The sequence below is a fragment of the Symsagittifera roscoffensis genome, chromosome 7, assembly GCF_963678635.1.
Source record: "Symsagittifera roscoffensis chromosome 7, txSymRosc1.1, whole genome shotgun sequence".
In the NCBI taxonomy this organism is placed as follows: Eukaryota; Metazoa; Xenacoelomorpha; order Acoela; family Convolutidae; genus Symsagittifera; species Symsagittifera roscoffensis.
In genome coordinates this window covers 17,134,203-17,157,248 of record NC_087068.1, presented here as the reverse complement: position 1 = coordinate 17,157,248, position 23,046 = coordinate 17,134,203, and the positions used below count along the sequence as shown (strand labels likewise).

General features: G+C 36.1%; 1 protein-coding gene across 1 annotated transcript; it reads left to right on the top strand.

The window, feature by feature from the left end:
• LOC134851923 (uncharacterized) lies at nucleotides 1-17,444 on the top strand. Its single transcript, XM_063868198.1, has 5 exons — nucleotides 1-710; nucleotides 1,367-1,521; nucleotides 12,486-12,879; nucleotides 13,182-13,418; nucleotides 16,197-17,444. Exons 1-5 carry the CDS (start codon nucleotides 312-314, stop codon nucleotides 17,442-17,444), a joined length of 2,433 nt encoding a protein of 810 aa, XP_063724268.1. The 5' UTR covers nucleotides 1-311.
• The last annotated feature ends 5,602 nt before the right edge of the window (nucleotides 17,445-23,046 follow it).

Here is a 23,046-nt window from a genome sequence, read left to right as displayed (position 1 = left end):
ATTTATTTCATTGGCTTTCCAATTCAATTTGCAGCAGCGATCAAAATTTGAGTCTTTCTCAATTTAGTCCTGTTGCTCTTTTCGCGCCCATGTTTAAAACCTTCGCAACCTCAAATTTCAATTTGCGAACCACCAGTTTACAAAATTTAACTGTCGAAAAAGGTTTGTTTTTGCTGCGCCAGTCGATGTTATAATTGACCGCAGTTATTGTTATTGACGTGAAAAGTGCATTTTCTCAGTCCAAATTGCCCCGACTTAATGCAAATATAAACACGCTAACTTTGCTCTAAAACCCTTAAACGAATTCAAAAATGGCAGATGATCAAAGATCACCGAAATCGAGTTCTTCCCAATTTTCAACCCCGGCGAAGCAAAACTCTGGGAATTTTCATAAGGAGGGCGATAATACAAACACGACGCCGAAGTCTCAGCAAATCGGGCCCGAAGTTTCGCCCTCGAAGTCAACAAGCAGTTCGGTTGACTATGACGAGTCGAACCTCATAATAAATTATGTGCCGGCAACCATGACTCAAGAGGAATTGCGACTACTTTTCTCTCAAGTGGGGCCAGTGGAAAATTCCAAAGTGGTGCAGGATAAAATAACTGGCCAGTCACTTTGCTACGGGTTCGTCAAGTTCAAATCGGCGGAAGACGCGAGAAAGGCTGTGGAATTCTTCAACGGTCAATTCGTTGGACCAAAAAAACTCAAGGTTAGTTAATTAATTAATTAAATAATTCGGCTAATTAGTTGTTCGATGTTGGAACCACTAGGAAGTTAAAAGAATGGTCACATCATAACATACTTAATTTTTGAAGTTACCTTCGTTGGACCGAATTTTGGAAAGACAAACAAATTGTGCTCTTTATGTAAAACTTTCCTTTCGGCGATCCATGGGCAAATATTTCGGCTTTCAAAAGTTTCGGCTGACCCTTGCCCTGCAACCGAATGCTCGGATCTTATTAACTATTCCCCCCGCCCCCCCTATTTCGATGTTCAAAAATTCAATTTTGGCGGCCACATTTTCAATAGCTTTTAAAACTATTTTCAGAAAATATATATAATTAAAATTTTTTACGTTGGTATTTTATAAATAGTGAGTAATACAAATACGAACGCGCGAAAATGAAAACCCACTTAATTGTTGACATTTTTGAAATACATATTTTATACAGAAATGGTTGTCAAAAATAATACATGTATAGCGGGGGTTAACAAGGTTAACAAGGTCCAAAAGGGGGGGGGGAATTACATGCTTTATAATTTGGGAACTGAATCTTTAAACGGTCCTAAATTGTTTCAAATGAAAATTTATCATGGAATGAAGGAATGAAAATTCGGTTTGATCACAGGTGTTCACTCATATAGGTGTCGATAGCTCGGCCCAGTTCACCCCAGATCAAGGATGCGAATCTGTATGTGAGTGGCTTCCCCAGAACATACTCTGTGCACCAGTTCTGTCGTATGTTCCTGCCGTATGGAGAAATCATCACTGGAAGGATACTCTTCGACTCCCTCGGAAGGTGAGAAAGAACTAGCAGCATGGGGGGATAGCAAAAAAACTTGAGAAAATTTTGAGACCATTTTTTAAGGTTGACCAAATTAGGGATCTACTTAACAATCTCCCCCCTATGGTACCTACTTAGAATCTCCACCCCTTTAAATAAATAGCACTGAGCTTTCTATTGAGAAGTCTAATTTTGCTGCATTCTGATTGGTCGAAAAAGTGATCATTTTGATCTACTTAACTATCTCCCCCCTTTCTTGAAAGGGGTGGAGATTGTTAAGTAGATCCCAAATTAGTTTTGTGAGCACTAGCAAAGCTTTTGGCTCTTTTGCCTCCCCCCCCCCCCCCAGCCTCACTCAAACATGAATTTTATGACTAACGAGTAGTTTTACAAGGTTAATAATGAAGACCAAATATGCTTGTTATGGCCTAATTAGTCTGCATGTCAACTTTCACGACAATCGGACAAAGTGATCAGTAACTTCAAATATAAAAATTTGCAGGTGTGAGGGTGGAAAGGAGGAAAATAGTTCAACAGTAAAATAAATTAGTTCAACAGTGCCGAAAATGAAAACTTTGTTCAACAGTGCCGAAAATTTCAACAAATTTCAACATATTAAGTGCGGCACTCAAAAATTAAACGGCGATCGTTTACAATCTTAAGTGACACTTTAAGATTTTGAGCGAAAAATTTTGCAACTTAGACGTTTTGGCGCCCAATTAAATGTTGTTTCCGACTTTCGATACCAAAGTAACGGAATATTTGTGCTCGGGGTGGGTTTTTTCGACAAATTTCGACTTTTTAACTAACCATTTTTGACGGAATTTTTAAATATCATTCGAAAGCTATTGTTGCTTTGAGCTTATTTGAAACAATATTTCACCTTTGATCATTTTTCAAAAAGTTATGGGGTTTAGAATTTTCCATTTTTGTCATTTTGGCCAAATTGAGACAATTAACGCGTGAAATGTTTCGCGCTATTAACGCGTAAGCAGAGATTTAATCCGTCTTAAAAATTGTTCCAAATTGGTTCAAAGAAGCCTATATACCATAATTGATATGTTAATAGGCGCAAAATCAATCACTTTGTACTTAATATGGCGTGTGCGGGGGGGGGGGTTGAGGGGGTGTTTTCGCAAAAAATCTCAAAATAAAAAAAAAATTATCTTTTATACATTTAAATTTTTCATGTTATTACTGCTCCATAGACCTTAAAAGGCAGTCGGAACATTCAGGGCTTTGCCCTGATACGAGCAGTCTTGTCTAATTTGCAGTTGCAGACATTCTGGCGCCAAAATTGGAGTGATTTTTTATGCTAACAAGACTGCTCGTATCAGGGCGAATCCCTAAATGTTCCGACTGCCTTTAAGGTTTATGGGGCAGTAAAAATTTAATGTAATAAAACAAAATAGAATTTTTTTTCTAAAATTTGAAATTTTTTATGAAAATCATCACCCCACACACCATATAAAGCACAAAAGGATAGATTTCGCTCCTTGTAACAAATCAATTATGGCAAATAAGCTTTTTTCAACCAATTTGGAACGATTTCTAAGACGGATTAACTCTCCGCTTGCGCGTTAATAGCGCGAAATGTATTGCGCGTTAATTATCCCAAATTTGCAATTTTTAAACCCCCATATCTTTACGAAAATGATCACAGGTAAAATATTTTTTCAAATTTGAGCTCAGGACAACAATACTTTTCGAACGACATAAAAAATTACGGCAAAATTGGCTTGTTAAAAAGTCGAAAATTGTCTGAAGAAAAAAAACCCCACCCCGAGCACAAATATTCCCTTACTTTCGAATCGAAAGTCGTTACAACTAGAAGCCCTGAATGTTCCGACTGTCCTTCAATTCATATCGAACAGTTTTTGGGAAAAGAAAATAATGGAAAGCTCACTGTTAAATGCCCCCGTGAATACTACTTTGATTTGGAGCAAAAATTAGTGAAAATTGACAATTTGCTGAATTAATTGAGCCGTGTCACCTATAGATTTTTTTCGCAGTTGCATTCGTGATTCGACTTCTAGGGCGTTCATTTTTTAAAACATTTTCCAAAAACTTGGCTGAACAGCACCCACTTTGTTCCATCTCATGTTCCATTTTTTGCATTATTGGTTGTTTTAGATTTTGGCGTCGAGAAAAAGTATCTGATAATTAAAACTGATAATTTTGGAACTTGCAATCAGCTCAGCAGCGGGCAGGAGAGACAGGTTGAATAGTCGACAGGCTATTCAATTCAGGGTCTGGTTATTTTTGTATTCTCGCGAAAAAAGCGAGTTCCTGAAATTTTCAGAAAAACACTGGGTGTAGTTAAACCAATATTCTACATCTGTCGTCACGTAAAATACTGTCTTGATTGCCGGAATGATCCCTGTTTCAAAATTTGTCAAAGAAAAATCGGGTATCAAATGCCAATTACAAAGAAATGGCATTTTCAGGTCAATATTTCAAAAACTAAAGTTTTGTTAAGTTTCTTCATTTTTTTCGGATGAGAAACACCCAGACAACAGGTACCTAAAAATTTTCACTGGTTCTAAAAATCGTATAATTTTGTAAAAATGGTCGGGGGTAGTTTTGAATGTTTTACCTCCCAAAATCTTACCAGAAATGCGAGTCCTTGGATAGTTGCAAAGATTAACATTTCAAGAAAAATCTTTTTGTTCAAGGTGTTTTTCCATGCATCGATTAAATCAATTTCGTCAAAGTTTAAGGGTACGGGGGAAATTTTTTTTCTCGGCTTTGGTTCATTGTTCTTCGTAATTGAGTGTATGCGGGTGCTAAAATTCTTTCACCTGATTCTTGCACTTAATTGTTTTCAGAGGGGTTTGTTTAATTTTTGCTCTGAGACCCGATCGTGAAGCGGCTGATGGGGATGAGTTACTGGCTTACTGATAAAATTTTGATTTGGAAAATCGAGAGTTAATTGGGACGGACAAGTTTCGGTTATACCTTGTACTATTAGATATTTTCTCTTTTCCGATTTTTCTTGAAAAAATAACCCTCAAAAAAATTTTTTGCCATTTCTGGGGGCTTTTACAAAACGTAAATTCCATTATTTATCGATAATATTTTCTGGTGGCAGTGCAACAGTGCCGAAGTAAAATAGTGACGAAAATGAGAAAATGTTCAACAGTGCCGAAAATGGATGATTTTCGGCACTGTTGAATAATAAATACATTTTCGGCACTGTTGTACTTCGGCGTTGTTGTAATGCCCTTAGAGGGGCGTTCAACAATGCCGAAATACAAGATGCCAAAAATTAAGTTATTGTTCAACAGTGCCTAAGACCATAAGTTTTCGGCACTGCTGAAAACTTTTTAAGACCATAAGTTTTTTAGCACTGTTAAACACTGTTTTCGGCACTGATCTACTTCGGCACTGTTGAACGCTTTCATTTTCTGTCCGCGTTAATTCTTTTGGCCAATCAGAATTAAGAATTAAATTTGTCTAAATTATGACCGGTATGAAATAAAAGTTGTCTACTTTTTGGCCGCACATCATTAAATTGTTAAAAATTTAGGACGCCGCTCTTGGTAACTTTTGTTTGTTTGACAAGCGGCATCATTTAAAATAGCCAATTCTGTCGTTTAATTTTCCGTGAATTTTAACTAATTTACTTGTCAGTGATAAAGGATGAGTAAAAGGGTGTGTGCCGATTAGCATGTTCTATTTGCTTTATTTAGTCGTTAATAATAAAAATCACTTGATTTGTTAGAACTTGCCGTTCCATTTTTGCCTAACTATTTACTTCACGCTATTTGAGTAAACAAACTTCAGTAAACACATCTTGAAAAGCCAGCGACTCAACTGTTTTTTTTTTACATGGGCATGCTAATAGACACACATGCTAAAAGGCCAGTCCCCGAGTAAAAACAGCACATTTAAAATAGTTTTGGTACTGTTGAAAAACATTTTTTTCCGGGCCGGTGGCGATCACAAAGCTTCGCGGCGATAACCGGCTTTAATTTTCCTATCAAGTCCTACCCTCTATTGGCAAGCTCGCATCACGTTGGCGCCACTGCAGCGGTCACTATTTTGTTGTTTGTTTGTCGAACAAAGAACAGTTCTCGGCCTACCGGCTTGTTAAAACAATTATTACTTTAGACTGTTTTTCGGACTGTTTTGTATTGGACTGTTTTTTCGTTCATTTTCATTTTTTCCGGACTGTTTTGTATTGTACTGTTTTGTATGGGACGGTTTTGTATGGGACTGTTTTGTACAAACACGAAAATTTCGTGTAACCCTTTCAGCATCATAGATAGTCAGATAGTCTTCCAAGTATTAATCGAACACGTTGGGAACACGTTGATTCCAGGTTCAATCCCGACCCAACTTGATTCAGAAAAAGGCTTGAAAAAAAGCAGGATTTTATGCGCTAAATGACCCAAAATCAGTGTTTTTACATTTTCAAATGATGTGCTTTGATATGATTGACTAAAATAAACCATTCAATTCAAGCGAAATATGATCGGTCAGGCAGCTCAATTAAAAACTGAAGCTAATAAAAATCTTAACAACCTGGTTTCTGTCTAAATTATGAGTTTCGAAAATATCGACCAGAAAGTGTTCCAGATTTGCTGTTTGTTTAATTTAAATTCTTATTTATTAAACCAAGATTAGGGTGGGTATTCAGCAGTACCAAAAAGCGAAAACAACCGCGTTCGTACCAAAATAAAAAACAATTCCCATTAGTACCAAATTAAAAAAATCAGTACCCCTTGTACCAAAATAAAAAATCATTCCAATTTGTACCAAAATTTAAAAATAATTGTTTTTTACCTAAATTATATATCATTTACAAATTTTAATAATCAATCTTGGCTATATGAAATCTTCTCCATGTTCTGGTCTGTTGTGAAGCAGGCTTTCCCCTTCTCATAAGTTCCGATTTATTTTCCACTATTTTTTCTTGTTGATTCAAAAACCGGAGAGCTAGCCACAAATTTGGGGAATGACTCTGAAATTTCTATTCCAGATACTATTTCGCCCCTCGCAAAAGTTGGTTGTTCGTAGACGTGCCGATGTTTTGTAGACTTGAAAGTCCGTCTGATATAAACAAAAGTGTGAAATTTTTGTTCGAAGCGATTATGGTAACACCAGCATCAATATCATGCGCAAGAAAGAATTGCTTTTTGTTCAATGTTAATCACCATTTTCCAGTTATGCAAACCGTTGTTAGAATTGGAGGAACAAGTTATTTTTGCGTTCTGTAAAGGCTGGTCTTACAGTTTTTGTAGTCTGGCGCAACAGTCATACTTGACTCCAATACGTTGTCAAAAATTTTCTAATAGATTTGTCGGATCTTTTGTTTGTAACTTTTTCACCCCTTTCTGTTGAAAAACTTCATAGATATTTCGTTTCTCTTTTCATTGCGTGTGGGCATTTCCGGCTATTTTGAAACTTTTTTGAAATCAGCTGTTAAAACCATTCGCACTTCGGATTTTGTCGAACGAAACAAAAAGGTCGTAAATAAAAAGCTTTGGAATTTTTTGATGGAATTAAATGACGATAATATTCGAAAATAATAACTTTCATCTACAACGAATTTGTTAATTGTTTTTGAATTTCCATATTATTTTAGCTGATGTTCGTAGTTGATAAGGGACATTTTCACATAAACCACAATTATCATGATTTTTATTTGTTTTCAACCAGCCGGAGATTTAAACATCGACCGTCCAAACTGCGAGAACTCAATTTGTGCTGTCAATTATTAGGTAATTTTGCCTGAAATTAAATGACTATTACGTAATTTTCCGCAGCTGTTGCGTAATTTTTCATCAATTTCCATCTTCCATGATTTTTTCTTAGAATGTCATGTAATTCTTATGTTTTGATAGTAGTTTTCAGAAAATACAAATACCTCTCGGCTGTGTTCGGTTGAAATAAATCATATTTCAGGTTGTCTTTTTTGGTACATATAGGACCTTTTTTTTATTTGGGAACAAACGCGATTGATTTCTTATTTTGGCAGAAATGACTGTTGGTGCACATGGGATTTTGCTGCAGCAATTAGAATATTTAGATCATGTTAACTATCCCCCCCCATGGGAATAGGGGGAAATAGTTAACAAGGTTTGGATGAAATTTATTGAAATAACGTCAACCAATAGGAATGCGAATTGAAATAACGTCAATCAATAGGAATGCGACTGAACACATTTCAGAGAAATACAAAATCAATCCAGTTGAGCATAAATGAACTTTAAACCGGAAATACTGCCAAATGTGTTTTTATAGGGGGGAGAATCTTTACAAGGTACCATAGTTAACAAGGTGAATAGTTAACATGATCCGAAAATGTAATTCATTTCATTTCTTATCTGAAGGTTGAATTAAAATTTTATCAAGTTTTTGTGGTCACTATTGTATTTTGGCAAATCGATTTAATTTGATTTAGTGCTTCTTTTTGGGTTGTCTAATTTGATATCAGAGTTTCTCCTTAATTTGCTGAAAAACTCTCATACACATTGTTGAAACCCTACCATGCACGAAAATATTATAACCAGGCTTTTACTGATAAAATGTTTGCATAAGATTAAAGAGTGTCGAATTCGATTTTGATAATATTTGATTTGCGTTTGAGATGAGTCTGGTCAGAGTTAGTTTCGGCTAATAGGACACCGTTTCTTTGTCCAGTTATTCAATTTTCGGACGCGCAGGATCGTGTAATTCATTAGTCTAATACTGAAGCTTAGTCCTACTATTATTTTCTGCAGCCTTGAAATCAGGAAAAGCGATGTTAGGATGAGATCAACATTATTGTTCCGGCCATTGAAAATGCGGAGGAACTTTGGATTCGGGTGTGTTTTGGTTTTTTCATTTGTTTCAATATTTTTTCTGTTTTCCATGCAAAATCAGGTACCACTATAATTCATCGGACAGGGTCGAGTGATATATCATATTTAAGCCTCTTGTCTTGATTCGAGCGACATAACCTGTTTGAAAATTTTTTTATTTTGCGTCTTTTTTCGAGCGAGAAAAGCAATCGAGTAACTTTAGTTGTATATGAAAGTTAGAAGTTTAGGCTAAAAAAAATTGATTTTACTAATGAGGAAACTAGTTTTAAAAGCTTCATTCTCTAGCAAAAAAAAATAATTTTTCACCAATATTCGAAATTTTTAGTTAAAAAAATCGAAAAAAATATGAAATTTTATCGAATTTCTTTTTAATGTGTTTCTTTAAGACTATTAGATTCGTTTATCTTATGCCTAGTTCACTAGATTTCTTCGCGGTCGTATAGTTGTATCACCACATGACGTATCAAAAAGACATTGAATTGAAGAAAAACAGAAAAAAAAGTATCTTCTGAATTTTTTATGGTCGGTGCGTTGTGCTAATTGCACAGCTACCGGCTATCCTTGTTTTAATTGAAGTTAAAAGCGGTCTGATCAGTGAAATTAAATTAGTTTAATTTCAAAATTGGGCCAACTCTTGTCCGATATCTATAGCATTTGATGGCAGGAATTCTGATGTCAGTTTTGTAGTGAGATTTGTTTTTTCTCGGGGACCACTAGAATTTTAGAACTAATCACATCACGCAAGCCTGCGAACAAATTATGAAAACGAAATTTTTCATAAAAGTATGACAGTTCAGTGAAAAATTGTTTGTGAACATTTTTTAATGTTTTGTCGGACGAGAAACATGAAAATGTTGTTTCAATGTTTTTCAAAACATTGATTTAATTATAGTTTTGATGGCTCATGATTTAGTTTTACAAACGATTATTTTGCCGCTTATATTTAATTGTTCCGGCTTTTGAGACTTCTTGACTAAACAATTTTGACGGAAGTTTTTATATCATCTAAAAGATACTGCTATGCTGAACATAAAATAAACAAAATTTTCACCTGTATTTTTTCTACGTAAAGTAAGGGGGTGTGAAAATTGCTAATTTTGGTCAATTTGGGACAATTACAGAGCGATATATTGCTATCTTATAACACGCATAAGCTGCGAATTAAGGCATTCCATATTGAATTGAGATGAGTGCGGTCTGTATTTAGACAACCGCGTATTCAGACACTGTATTACAGGCGCGATTTTAGGGGGAGGGGGCACCGGGGGCACGTGCCCCCCCCCCTTTTGAAGGGAACCAAAAAAAGAACCAGTTTTTTCATACATATTTGAGTACATAATTTTCCGAAAAGCGCCTTCGGCGCACCATTTAATGACTATTTTTTCCTTGAAAAATCAGTTAAAGCGAAATATTTCATATTTCAGAGAGTTTATAACCAAACGGAATGTAAAATGGAATGAGTTCAAAAAATGGAATGAGTTTATCGTTGGAACTCTAGTCGTCGGTTCTTCTGGCTGAAACGGTTGATAATGTCGTCCAGGTCAATCTTGAGGTCTGAATGTACGTACATCAGTGCAAGTCCCGTCAGACGCTCTTCTCCCATTCTGGACCTCAGATACGTCACATGTGTCCTTTGGAAGGGGACCTCAGATGTGTCATTTGCGCGACACATCAGTTGTTTCGTCTGCGATCACTGTGAAAAACCTCGCTTTCTTGATCTTCTTGACGATTGTCTGTTGTATCTGGTCTCCGATGGCCCCAATGATCTCGTTCTGAGACTGCATGCCGAGGTAGGTAGCGTTTTTCTTGCAGGATATCAGGTGCTCTTTGAGGTCTTCGTCCCCACTGACCGCTCTGAATTGTAGAAGTGCTCTCAGGTTGCCACACTCGGCGTCAATGTCTTCCACCGTCTCTGGAACCGTCAGCGACCCAGAGTCTCGATGACCGCGGAGAGGAAGTCCCATCCGACCAGCAAAAACAATTGTGCTGACGATGGGCTTGAGGCGTTTCCGGTTTTCTGCAACTCTCTGATGAACCTGTTTGTCCAGTTGTTGATCTATTGACTTGGCGGGATGCTCGAATGCGTAGATAAAATCTACTGCGACCAGGGAGGCGTCCTTGTGGTAGTTTGTGTTGCAGTGGGCGTCGAAGTATCCCTCACTGCCTGTGAGCCTGCTGTATCGGGTGCATCCTTTGTTGATGAATTTTTGAAAAATTCTCAGGTTAAAGCTGGGGGTGTAGCTAAGAAACTCTTATCATATGAGGCCATTGGGCGTAGTTTTCTGAATTACGCAGCTCCTTTGTGAACACCTTGAATAAGTGAATCTCGTTGAAAGGATCTCCAAATTAGACATAACACAGCAATTAGAATTGTAACTGGCTGCACAAAACTGACTCTCTTGAACACCTTCATTGTGAAAATCAAATACTGCCTGAGAATTACGCAGAACAACCCCTTCCTACTATCCAAAAGATGACTGTTTTGCTTTCACTGAACTTATTTCAACAATGATAAATAAACTTTAAACACACTATGACTTTTTGAAAAATTCTCAGGTTAAAGCTGGGGGTGTAGCTAAGAAACTCTTATCATATGAGGCCATTGGGCGTAGTTTTCTGAATTACGCAGCTCCTTTGTGAACACCTTGAATAAGTGAATCTCGTTGAAAGGATCTCCAAATTAGACATAACACAGCAATTAGAATTGTAACTGGCTGCACAAAACTGACTCTCTTGAACACCTTCATTGTGAAAATCAAATACTTCCACCAAAAGGACAACGAAATGTTAAGAAAACATTTTCTAACTGGCCGCCATCATCATGAACGATGTGACCACCACACAACCGAAGCGAATACAACCTGATGGCGAGACTTATAAAACCAATATTTGCCGAAAAATACTGTAGCGACATCAAAAAACATCTTGATGAAAACGATCGCTGAAAACTAGATCAACACTGACTTCCTCTGAAAACAAATCGTTCAAATGAGGGGAAATTACGTTACCAAAACATCTTCCGAAATGATGGGCTCTCAAACTTCAGAAATAGCTTCGCCTTCCCAGAAGTTCGCATACTCATACTCAACTCCGCTGTGGATATTGCTCGCAATTAAATAGCTTTCTGTCGAGATTGGACGAAAACATCAAAAACAATTGCATGAACTGTAACGCTAGTCCGCGTGTCATACAAAACTTCTTTAAGTGTCCATCGAAACGAACGAATTGAAAATATGACGACCTGTGGGACAAACCCGTTGCAGTTGCAAAATGGTTCAAATACCAACATACCGGGGCTCATTCTGAGTTTTTCTCGGTTCTCCGCACTAATTAAAAACTGCCCGCTGAAACCGGGCACAGGAGTTTTGATCCCGGTTTCAGCGTACCAAAAACTGCCCCTTAGAACGAATTCTACTCAGTACTGTCAGAACGGGGCCTTCCGCTCTAAGCGAAGCCTTTTATAGCCACATTTACTGTTTGATGGAAGAGACGAAACAATCAATCTATCCGAGACGAGACGAAACAATCAATGGTAATTGAGCCATTTTGCAACTGCAACGGGTTTGTCCCACAGGTCGTCAAATTTTGTCCCACAGGTCGTCAGATCGGACACGAATTGGACGACCTTTCCTGTTACAGGAACAAATAACAATACAATACAGGTAAAAAACATTTTTAGTTCGAGCTCAGGGTAACAATATCTTTCAGATGGCTTAACAAATTTTTCTCAAAAACGCTTAGTTAAAAGAGGAAGTTTCATTGAACACAAATTCATTCAAAAACCGCCGAAGCTTAAATGTTTCGTCTTTTCTCCGAAAGTCGGAACAATTATGTGTAAGTTAATGTGAAATTTTTAAAATATATTTATTCATTTTTCTAAGTTTTTATCGAACTTATAACCAAATAGAACAAAGGATAGTCGGGGCTTTGCCTTGACACGAGCAATGTCGTTAGTTCATCATTCAACTTGTACGAAGCACTGGCCGCACATGGGGTTTGGGTGTTATGATACAATATGTGGTAAAATGAAATGTTATTCAAAATTTCAAATTTTACGTTTCTTTTGCCAAAAAATTTGGTTTTGGAATAAATCATGCAAACTGTTCGAAGTATAACAGAAAGCGATCCAGCTATTTAACCCTAACCAGATTTTTCTTAACTTCGTTTTAGATCACGAGGTGTCGGCTTTGTTCGACTCGACACTCATGGGAACGCTGAGAAGGCAATCGCCAGTCTGAACGGATACAAATTCCACGGATACCGAGAAAGACTCAATGTCAAGTTCGCAAACCCAAACGGAAGTGGGCCTTCCAGTGGCCATACAGGGCCTCACTATGGACTTATGACCTCGACTTCCTATTTCACTGCTTTAGACTGGGCCATGGCAGCTGCTCTCTCGACCACGAAGAAAATGCCACATGTCGGATCGGGTAAAAGGGACGGAGGAGACAAGAATGGAGGACAGGGGGAAGATAGGATCTCGATAGCAAATAAAAAGAGACCTCTTGTTACTGACGAACAAGGACTGCCGAGTCAGACGCCAGTTAATCAAAAGTTCCGAAAGGTCAGTTCATTAATGCTTTCTTCTATTTGCTACTATGAGCAAGATGTTTTTGGCAATTGGCTTATATATTTCTTCGAGGTAAATATTGTCCGGCTATCTTTTTAAACCAATCTAGTTCGAGCACGGTTATATCCTGTTCAGTAGCCAAATTTTTTTCAGCCTTTTGTCAAAACTTTTGCTCCCCCCGAGTTATGCGTTGCGCGACGTTTCCATTCGATTTGTTTTTTTCTCGAATACTTGGTTTCGAAATTTTTTTCTTTCGAATAATTGGAATCTTACTTGGTTTTTACCATTAATTTTAGATGCCTTTGTGCAACGTTGCCAGCTGTTTGAACCCAAACTGCATCTATGGATACCCGCAAAAAGTCAGTCAGCTCGGACCAACGCCACTCCCCTTGCCTGATGTTGGAACCCAAGGAGCTCCTCCTCTGAGCCCCAATGACACGGCTAACAATGTAGTTGGCGGGGGTGATGAAGCCGCGAATGTGAATAACTATGCTAGTCATCCACAGCTGGCGGCCATCAGTCACCTGCAACAGGTGAGAAAAGAGCTGTCAGCCGAAACTTGGTTTTTGGATGTTCGTCTGTTTTTGAGACCATTTATTCCAGGGTTACCACTTTTTCAGATTTTTCTGACCTGTCAGAAATGATCAGATTTGGTTAGTTTTTTAGCCCGTGGTCAGTAGAAGTCAGAATTCAATAAATTTGCCAGAAAACTTGGCTTTAGTGGTCTTACATTTAGAAATGGACTTAAATGCACAATGTTCGATGAATGCACAATAAATTCTTCGAGTCGTCCACAGAATTACTCAAATGATGTCATTTCTTCAATGCTGAAATGAGTAATTCATCGAAATTCATTGTTTGACGTTCAAAACTTTTTTGATAGTTCTAGGTTTTGTATGAAAAAGGCCAGTTTTTTGGTGATTTTGTCGGACAGATTTGTGATCTGAACAGAGTGGTAACCCTGATTTTTTCATATCACTCACATATTCACGAAAGGAGCTGTTCACCTTTAAGATAAGACCAGATTTGTTTGATTGAACCCTTTTTGTTTAAAACATCATTAGGGAGTGTCATCATTTAGGTGTGTGATTTAAATCATGAACCACTAAAAAACGTCAGATTAAGTTAAAGGATATATCATATTGAAGCATTTCTGTCGTCATACATATTTCTAAAATAAGTTTCAAAAAAATATCTCGAAGAAAAATGTTTTTTGAATTAATTGCCGTGGTCGGGATATTCTATGCCACTTGTCAGGCTGCTTTTACTAGGTATTGAACTAAAGATGTTTGCTCATACTACATGGAAAGTTTTTTAAGCATAGCCATTTTCAGACCTTATTTGAAGGACTTTCCAGAAATTGGGGTTTATTGGATCATTCCAAATGATTTTTTTGATCATTGTCTTAAAACATAAATTTTGGTAGTAAATCAACTTTGAAGCTATGCTGTTTACTGCCGTTTACTTGCTATCTAATTGTTACCACTTTCGTAACGGAATACTTGTGCTCGGGGTGGGTTTTTTTTTCTTCAGACAAATTTCGACTTTTTGACGGAATTTTTCTTATATAATCCAAAAGGTATTGTTGTCCTGAGCTTGAATTCGAAAAGATATTTTACCTGTGATCGTTTTTCGTAAAGTTATGGGGGTTTAAAGATTGACATTTTGGTCAATTTGGGACAATAAACGCGCGATATGTTTCGCGCTATTAACGCGTAAGCGGAGAGTTAATCCGTCTTTAAAAGCGTTCCATATTGGTTGAAAGAAGCTAATTTGCAATAATTGATTTGTTACTAGGAGCAAAATCTATCACTTTGTAATTTCTATGGCGTGTGGGGGATAATTTTCACAAAAATCTCAAATTTTATTTTTTTTTTCGTTTTATTTTGTTAAATTTAATTTTTCTTGTTATTACTGCTCCATAGACCTTAAAAGGCAGTTGGAACATTCAGGGCTTCGCCCTGATACGAGTAGTTTTGTATACTTTTGTAATGTTTTGTTTTTGTGTTAATTGGTCAGTATTATGGTTACTTTGGGCTGTGTTGCAATTTGGAATTGCAAATTATCTTTTAAAATCGTAAATCGAATTTGAATCCAATAGGAACAAGATAAACAAAACTGCTCGTATTAAGGCTAGGCCTTGAGTGTTCAGACTGCCTTTTATGGTCTATGGAGCAGTAATAACATGAAAAAATAAATGGAAAAAAAATACATCGCCCCACGCTCCATCTCATTTTAAAATATGATATTTTTGCAAAAATCATCGCCCCACACTCCATTTAAAGTACAAAGTGATAGATTTTGCTCCTAGTAACAAATCAATTATGGCAAATAAGCTTTCTTCAACAATTTGGAACGATTTCTTTGACGGATCAAATCTCCGCTTACGCGCTAATAGCGCGAAATACATTGCGTGTTTATTGTCCCAAATTGGGCAAAATGGCAATCTCTAAACTCGATAACTTTAACAAAAATGATCACAGGTAAAGTATATTTTTCATTTCAAGCTCAGGAAAACAATACTTTTTGAATGATATAAAAAAAATTTCGTCAAAAATGGCTAGTTAAAAAGTCGAAATTTGTCTGAAGAAAAAAAAACCCACCCGAGCACAAATATTCCGTTACTTTCGATACGAAAGTCAGAATAATAATTTGAGAACTAATTAAATTTTTGTATCAGGCGCATCGGCTCATCTTTCTAAATTATTACGATCCAAATTATCTAAATTATCCATTTTGAATCAATCAAATTTCCTTTTTGAAGGAAACTTGGTTGAATTTTATCTGCTCCTATCAGGGCGAGGCCCTGAATGTTCGGACTGCATTTTAAGGTCTATAGAGCAGTAATAACATGAAAAACTAAAAGTAAAAAAATTAAAATACATATTTTTATAAAATTTGAGATTTTTGCGAAAATCATCGTCCCAATTTTTAACTATCCAATTTGAATGAGGACTTTAGCCGAACCCTGAAAATTTCATTTATCATGCATCCACAGATTAAAAGCTTCTTTCCAAAATAGGGACGTTTCAAAAACTGGGGGGCTGATAAAATATTGGCCGGTGAGCATAACTTTTCGTTGCAAAGCTTTTTCCTTTGGTAAAATTTTTGGTTCCGCTACAAAATATGAAATCGAAATCTGTGAATCACCTTAATTATAGAAAAACTTTCTTCAAGTTAATTTGGTAAATCAAAAAACAAATGGTCGGAACTAGTGTTATGAGGTAGGTTTGTTTTTTGAAATTGGCGCGCTGAGCAAGTAAGTCAACTTTCAGTTTGAAAATTAAACTGTTATTTTATATTTTTTCTAGGTGCAGTATCTTTCATATGCTCTCTATCAGCAACAACAACAACAACAAGCAGCCTCTTTGGCCAACATGGGGTATCTTCTAAGCTACGGCAGCAATACTCTGCCACTTGCCCACTCACCCAACTCAGCAGCTGAAATACCCTACCCATACAAAATCATGCCTACAATACTTGCCAGCAAACTGAAAGAAGATATCGCGAGTCTGAATCCCAAAACGAATGAACAAAATCAGTCGAATGTCAGTGAAATGAAAGTGAAATGTGAACCGGAAACGTCTCAGACACAGGACGTGAACAAACAGGTCGCCGCTCAAAGAGCATCGCCGAATCCGTTCGCTTATCCTTCTTCGAATAACGAACCACTACAGCAATCTCAACTCGTTACGTCCGAGCTTCTTTTTGCTGAGCCGCCTTCAACGCTTGGAACGACTCAGTTTCCGTCGAAATATTTCAACGCCGAGTCTTTGTTGCGAGCTCAACATAACCAACAGATTGCAAACATTCCTTGGCTATCAATGGATAGCCAGTATCTACAAAGAGACAGTAAGTCTCAGTTTCTGAATGCTCATTATGGAGACCCGAATAAAGTACAGGTTCAAAGCAACTCAATGAGTCCGCTGCCGCTCAACCCGAATTCACCAATCACCCCTCATTCACCCGGCTACTTTGGGTTCGGCTTCCCAAATTTCATGTCAACTGCTAGTTCCGAAATCTCCCCAACTACCCCTTTGGTGTCTTCTGGAATCGAACAGCCGACCACATTTGGATCCTATAATGCCGGAAGCTTGAGTAGTCCAGCTCCTGTCCTGACAGCAGCCGGAGTTCTGGGAAGCTACAATTTTGCCAGCTTTTTGCCACAAACGCCACTCATTTCACCTTCGGTTTTCAACAACGCATTCAGAACTATGCCAATGGGAGAGACAAGTTTCAAAAATTTATCTGGATCCTATTTGCCGTCACCAAGTCCTTACGTTGTTGCGAATCCCAAAACACTATCGCCGGGCAGTGGAAATGAGTTATTTGTGTTGTTACGTAACATTCCACTAAGTCTTCCAGACGCCGATTTGAAAAGATTATTCGAACCACTTGTTCAAAAACTGAAAGGGTTTAACAGGAACAACACGGAGGCCAAACTGATGTTTTGTTCACTCGAAGATGCTCTGAGCTGCGTGAACTCTCTTAACGGAATGAAATGTTACTCAAACATTCTAGAAGCTTCGCTTGTGCCAGTTGCTAGCACATTGCTTTGAGAAAAGAAACGCGAAACCGAAATTTCCAAGAAAAACTCAGCTGAGCTGTTCTTATTCTATTTCTTCTTTATCTGCAGAGTTTAGAGTTTTATTGTTCAACATTTTCATTTTCTACTTAAAAGTTTCTGTTTGTGTTCAAATGTGCTTTTGAAGCTCATAAAAATTTATAAATTATTTGTAAGTGATAAAGTTCTTGTTTCTAAGTGCTGTTCGTTTGTTATTTCTCAATGTTCGTTTTGTAAGATGTTTTCTTATTGATAAAATGAAAAACTTTTTGTTTGTTGATCTTTTGCTGGCGCATGAAAGGATCTACCGAAAACCTAGAAATTAGGCTTATTCGACAGCAACAGTATAATAGGCAAATCGGACGATGGTTTCAGTCGAAAAACGGCAATATAAAACCAAACAGTTTTTTGTTTCAATGTTTTTGCAAAGATATTTTTGAGATTTTTTATTCTAAGATAGCGTTGAAAAAATTAGGACACTAGGACAATTTAAAAAAGTTTTTAATCTGAATCGAATCAGGGCTAATCATGGTTTTAATTTGATATATCACTCCACACATTACGATTATTAATTATGGTAAATGTTTTTGATTGAAAAACAACCCAAGCTGGTGCTCGCTGGCTTTACTCTTTCGGAAATAAACGAAAAATCACAGTTTTCAAACCGGTTTCCTCCACACGGAAATTTTTTAATGTCGCTCAAATCACGATTCAAAAGGTTTAAACATAATTTAGCACTCAGCGAAGTCTGATCGTACCTGATTTTACGTGGAAAGCAAAAAAAAAACCAGAAGAATACAAAGTTTCTCCCCATTTTCAATGCTCGGATCAACAACTGCGGGTTGCTGTGCACGTAGCACAGAAGGTTCGGAAGTAGGTGTATCACGCTAGTCTAATTGTATCAGGGCACAGTCTTATTTTTGTGACTGCTATTCATTCAAGGTGCCTTGCTTCGGTTAATAAGTTTCGAGTAACAGTTTTATAAAAAGTTTTTTGAAATGTGTAAAATGTTTTAGAAAGCATATTTCTAATTTGCATCTAGTAGCACCTTGTTGTATTCAACTAACCTGCCTCACTTTATTTTTAATACTTGTTAAACAGGAAGAATTTATTGCATTTGCTACGCAAGATGCTAATAAGTTTACGGCATTAATTATACCAAATTGGATATGAAAAAAAAAATCAAACAACTTTTCTGCAATAAAACTTTCAAAAGTTCTGATAACAAAATAATGGAAATTACCGAAATAAATGTCTACAGAACAAGCACCTAAAAGTTCGAACTGATTTTGTCTGAAGATGGACAATTTTTGGTTCGGTACATAACTTGACCCAACAAACTATATCGTGCTTTCAAACTAATATCATTTGAGAAAGGAACAACTGAACAGATTAAGCATGGTCTGTGATATTTGAGCGTCGTAGTGTTGACTGAGATCTTATCGGTTTAAGTTTGAACAAAATGGTTACACTATTTTTAGCTGATTAAGTAATATTGTTTTTTTTTGCAATTTTTGATGCAGGGGACGGACTATTTGTGCTTGGGGTGGTTTATTAGGCAAATTTTGGTTTTTCAATAAGTTATTTAGGCGGAATATTTTATTACTAATTAAAGGGTATTGATGTCTTCGGTTGTAATTTATCACATAATAAGGAGTAATTCAACCTGAATCGATTTGGATTTTCGTGATAGACAATGTATGAATTTTGAAAGCCCTTCTTTCAGTCAGTGAAAACCCTTCAATTAGTGTAAGGAGTGTTGGAAACGTAAGCTGGAGGCGTTTATTTTTGCGACTTTTGTTGAAAGCTGGTGATTATTTGTGCTCTGGTGGTTTCTCTTTAGCGCCATATGGACTTTTCAACTAGCCATTTTTGACGTGATTGTTTTTTATTATCTGAAAACTACTATTGTTGTTAATTCAAATTAAAAACACAACTTCACCAGTGTGAAATTTTGTGAAGTGTGAAAATAGTCATGAGGTTTGCAAATGGCCACTTTGGTGTAAGTAATGCGCGATATATATCGTTTTATAAGGTTTAACAGAGAGAAACTATATGATTGAAAAGTTCTTCCAATCTGAAATGAGACAAACAAATTTGTCTAATTTTTGCTTCAAATGTTGTATAAGGTAACGGAATTTTTTGCTTGTGGTTTGTTTTTTTTCAGTCATATTTCCATTTTATAAGATTTTTTGACAAAAAATTTCTTGATTACTTTAAAAATTGCATTGTTTGAGCTTAAAGTTATTTCGATTTTTACGTGTCATCAAATTTTGTAAGGATTTTTGATTTTGAAAATTGCTAAGGTGGCCAATTTGGAAGAATTAACACGTGAAAGAAAAATTTGGTCTGAAAATACCTTTTGAGGCGTTGAAACAGTTTTTTTGTATTTTAACTAGCGTGTGGATGGATGCAAAGAAGACAAAAATGGACAAAAAATTTTCAATTTTTTCTTTTTTTTTGCTAATATTTTATCAAAATTGTAAAGCGAAAAACTTTCGTTCAGCTATAAGGGGTAGTTGGAACATCAAAGTTTTGCTCTGATATACTAGCAGTCTTGTTGTTTGTTCTCTAGTACTAACAATTTAGCTTTTTCGAAAACAATTTTTTCTTTTGTAACAAAAATTGAATGGTATCGAAAACTAATCTTTCCTTTATAAATTTGAAATTTAATTAACTTTTCGAAAAAATTAAAATATTAGTAAGCAAAAATTGCCAATTGCTGCACAGAAAGCATAGAATATGTTGTCCAGAATCATTTTGCTACGAAATTTTTATAAGAGTCCACTGCTGCATTTTTTGACAATCAATAAAAAAGTCTTAAAAATGTTGTTTTAAGTCAACGCTCCTGCTGTCAAACTTTTTAGGTACAAAAATAGTTTGGTTAAACATTCTGCACTGGTTTGGTTAACCAATCTACTGTTGATTTGATTCATGTGTTCGATTGATTTAGGCTTTTTTTTTACAAAAACGAAGAAAAACCCTTACAGAACCAGCGCGAAAACCGAAAAACTTTAAAATAAGAAACTGTATAACAACTTATGCGAGCTGCATTAAGGATGCTCTATTTATTCACGATGCAACAAGGGTGGACAAGGAAAATTATTATACAATTTTGCAACTCGATCTTCAAATGTTGTTTTTCTTGAAATATTTGTTTTTTGGTAACACTTGTCTTCTCGAGAACATGTGATCAGATTGTTCAATACCAATTGGGGCTCTGTCGAACGACATTTTGCGTCTTTATAAAGTGTGTGCTGACGTTTCCTGGATTAAATTGTCGTTTTTTAATGAGAAGCTAGCAACAAGTTTTGGTATTTTCAGACTTTGCAGACCACGGCAATGTGCTCGCGACTGGCGCAGCCGAAAGAAAAGTAACCGCAACCGGTGCAATCAAAAGAAAAATGATTGCGACCAGCGCGACCAAAACGAAAGTGACCGCAACTGGCGCGACCAATGTCTTCTATTTATGTTTTGACAGACTCGGTCAAATTTTGGTTTGTTTCAACCGACTCAAACCGATCTCGATATATTTTTGCCATCTTGACTCAACCTATTTATGTTACAACCATGTTAAAACTTTTCAACCAAACTCGGTCAAAAACTAGCTTCCAATTGAAGTTCGACCAAAGAAAAAATTTTCGACTGAGTTCAACCGAGCAAAACAATTTCGTCTGAAAATAAAATTGACCAAAGAGAAACGTTTCAACCAGTTTCGACCGAGCAAAAACAGGAGCACCAATTTTGAAAGAAGAGTTTTTCCGACTGAGAAGAATTTTGATGAAGAAAAAATTGTTCGTACGATTTCAACCACAAAAATTGTTTTGTCCGAGTTAAAACAAAAAAGTTTTTGACAGATACTGATAGTTTGTAACGATGGTATATATTTGCACGCGTCAAAATCCATTTTAAACTTGTGAAAATTTATCTGTAAAAAATTAATTGCTGCTTTCAAAAGTCAAATTATGTAGCTAACATCATTGCAGTTTTCATTGATGTTGAGCTTTTGAAAAATGTTCCCAGAGTTTGCTGCTATTTATCATTGTGGATGCTCTGTAATATAATGCACTCTGACCTAAAATTTAAGTTGTCATGTTGTTTAGGTTGCAATTGTTGTTCACCGTTAATAAAATAATGGCAAAACACAATTTCAACCTGAAGGTCATGACAGCTCAAGCTCCTTGTCAGAGTGCATTAAACTGCAGAATTTTTAGAAGCAACGAGTTATGCTTAAAAAAATCAATTTTGCAAAAGTTTATTGCACCACTGCAATAAACGGCATTGATATTTACTGCATAACAATCATTTGAAATTAAGATTGTAAATAATTTGACTTTCGAAAGGAGCAAATTATTTAATGATGGACTTTGACGCGCTAAACTGGATGAGGTCGCGTAAGTTAATTTTATTGTTTGACATAAAAATCCCTGTGGACTTTGTTTGTACATATTGAGTTGATTCCGATTGTTGGCTATCTCATAGAGTAATAAAAGATTAATTACGCCGTCTGTTGATCACACTATCTGATTTTTGGTCGGATAGTTTCGTGCAACTTCCTTGACCAATGCGGGTCTTTTTCTAATTCTTTTTCTCAGTAGATCCTAATAGTTACCGGAAAAGCGATTAGTTGGAGAGTAATTTTATGTACTGTCATACAAAGTTGATCCGACTGTAAACAGCTATACGTATACAGTGCTGATTTAAATTATCCGGACAAATCGAACAAAACTTGAATTTTCAAACGCGTTTTTCTCAAAGTGGGTTAAGATTAGACAAAAAGTGAAGAGAACAAAAGTTGCTTAGAATTTCACCAGAATTGATATGGTGCCATTTTTTCTCCAAAATTCTCAACAAAAATTTTAACCCCAAAAATGGGTCATTTTGGCTTTTTTCAAATCAAGAATTACGCGGAAATTACATTGTTAATTGATAAGAAAATTATATCACAGGAAGCCTCTTACGCAGCTCAACAATGTTTTAAAAGGGTTAAATCTCCAAAAACTAGTATAAGAGAACAAAATTTTCACTTGATAGTCAATAAATGTGATTTTTACTATATAAAACCCAGATTCTCTGTTTAAAATTAAATTTTAAACAATTTGCGCAAATTTTTGGAGATTTAACTCTTATTAAACATTGTTGAGCTGTGTAAGAGGCTTCCTGTGATATAATTTTTCTTTCAATTAACAAAGTAGTTTTTGCGTAATTCTTGATTGTTTGAAAAAAAGCCAAAATGACCCATTTTTGGGGTAAAATTTTTGTTGAGAATTTTGGAAAAAAAATGGCTCCATATTAATTCTGGTGAAATTCTAAGCAACTTTTGTTCTCTTCACTCTTAGTCTAATCTTAACCCAATTTGCAAAAAACTTGTTTGAAAATTCAAGTTTTGTTCGATTTGTCCGGATAATTTAAAACAGCACTGTAGTTCTAATAATAGATATCAGTTACGGAATATGATTGGTTATTAATGAACACTCTACACTCATATTCAATACATCATATATAAAACGAGGATACATATCAGTATTTAGACAACCGCGTATTCAGACTGGTCAGTATTTAGACAAATACTGTTTCAACCAATCAGAATCGAGACA

What these genes read in the sequence shown, in the direction of transcription:
- LOC134851923 (XM_063868198.1), top strand. Translation starts at nt 312, where the DNA reads ATGGCAGATGATCAAAGATCACCGAAATCGAGTTCTTCCCAATTTTCA. An exon ending in CTCTTCGACTCCCTCGGAAG is followed by an intron (nt 1,522 to 12,485) that starts GTGAGAAAGAAC and finishes ACTTCGTTTTAG; the next exon opens with ATCACGAGGTGTCGGCTTTG. An exon ending in TTAATCAAAAGTTCCGAAAG is followed by an intron (nt 12,880 to 13,181) that starts GTCAGTTCATTA and finishes CATTAATTTTAG; the next exon opens with ATGCCTTTGTGCAACGTTGC.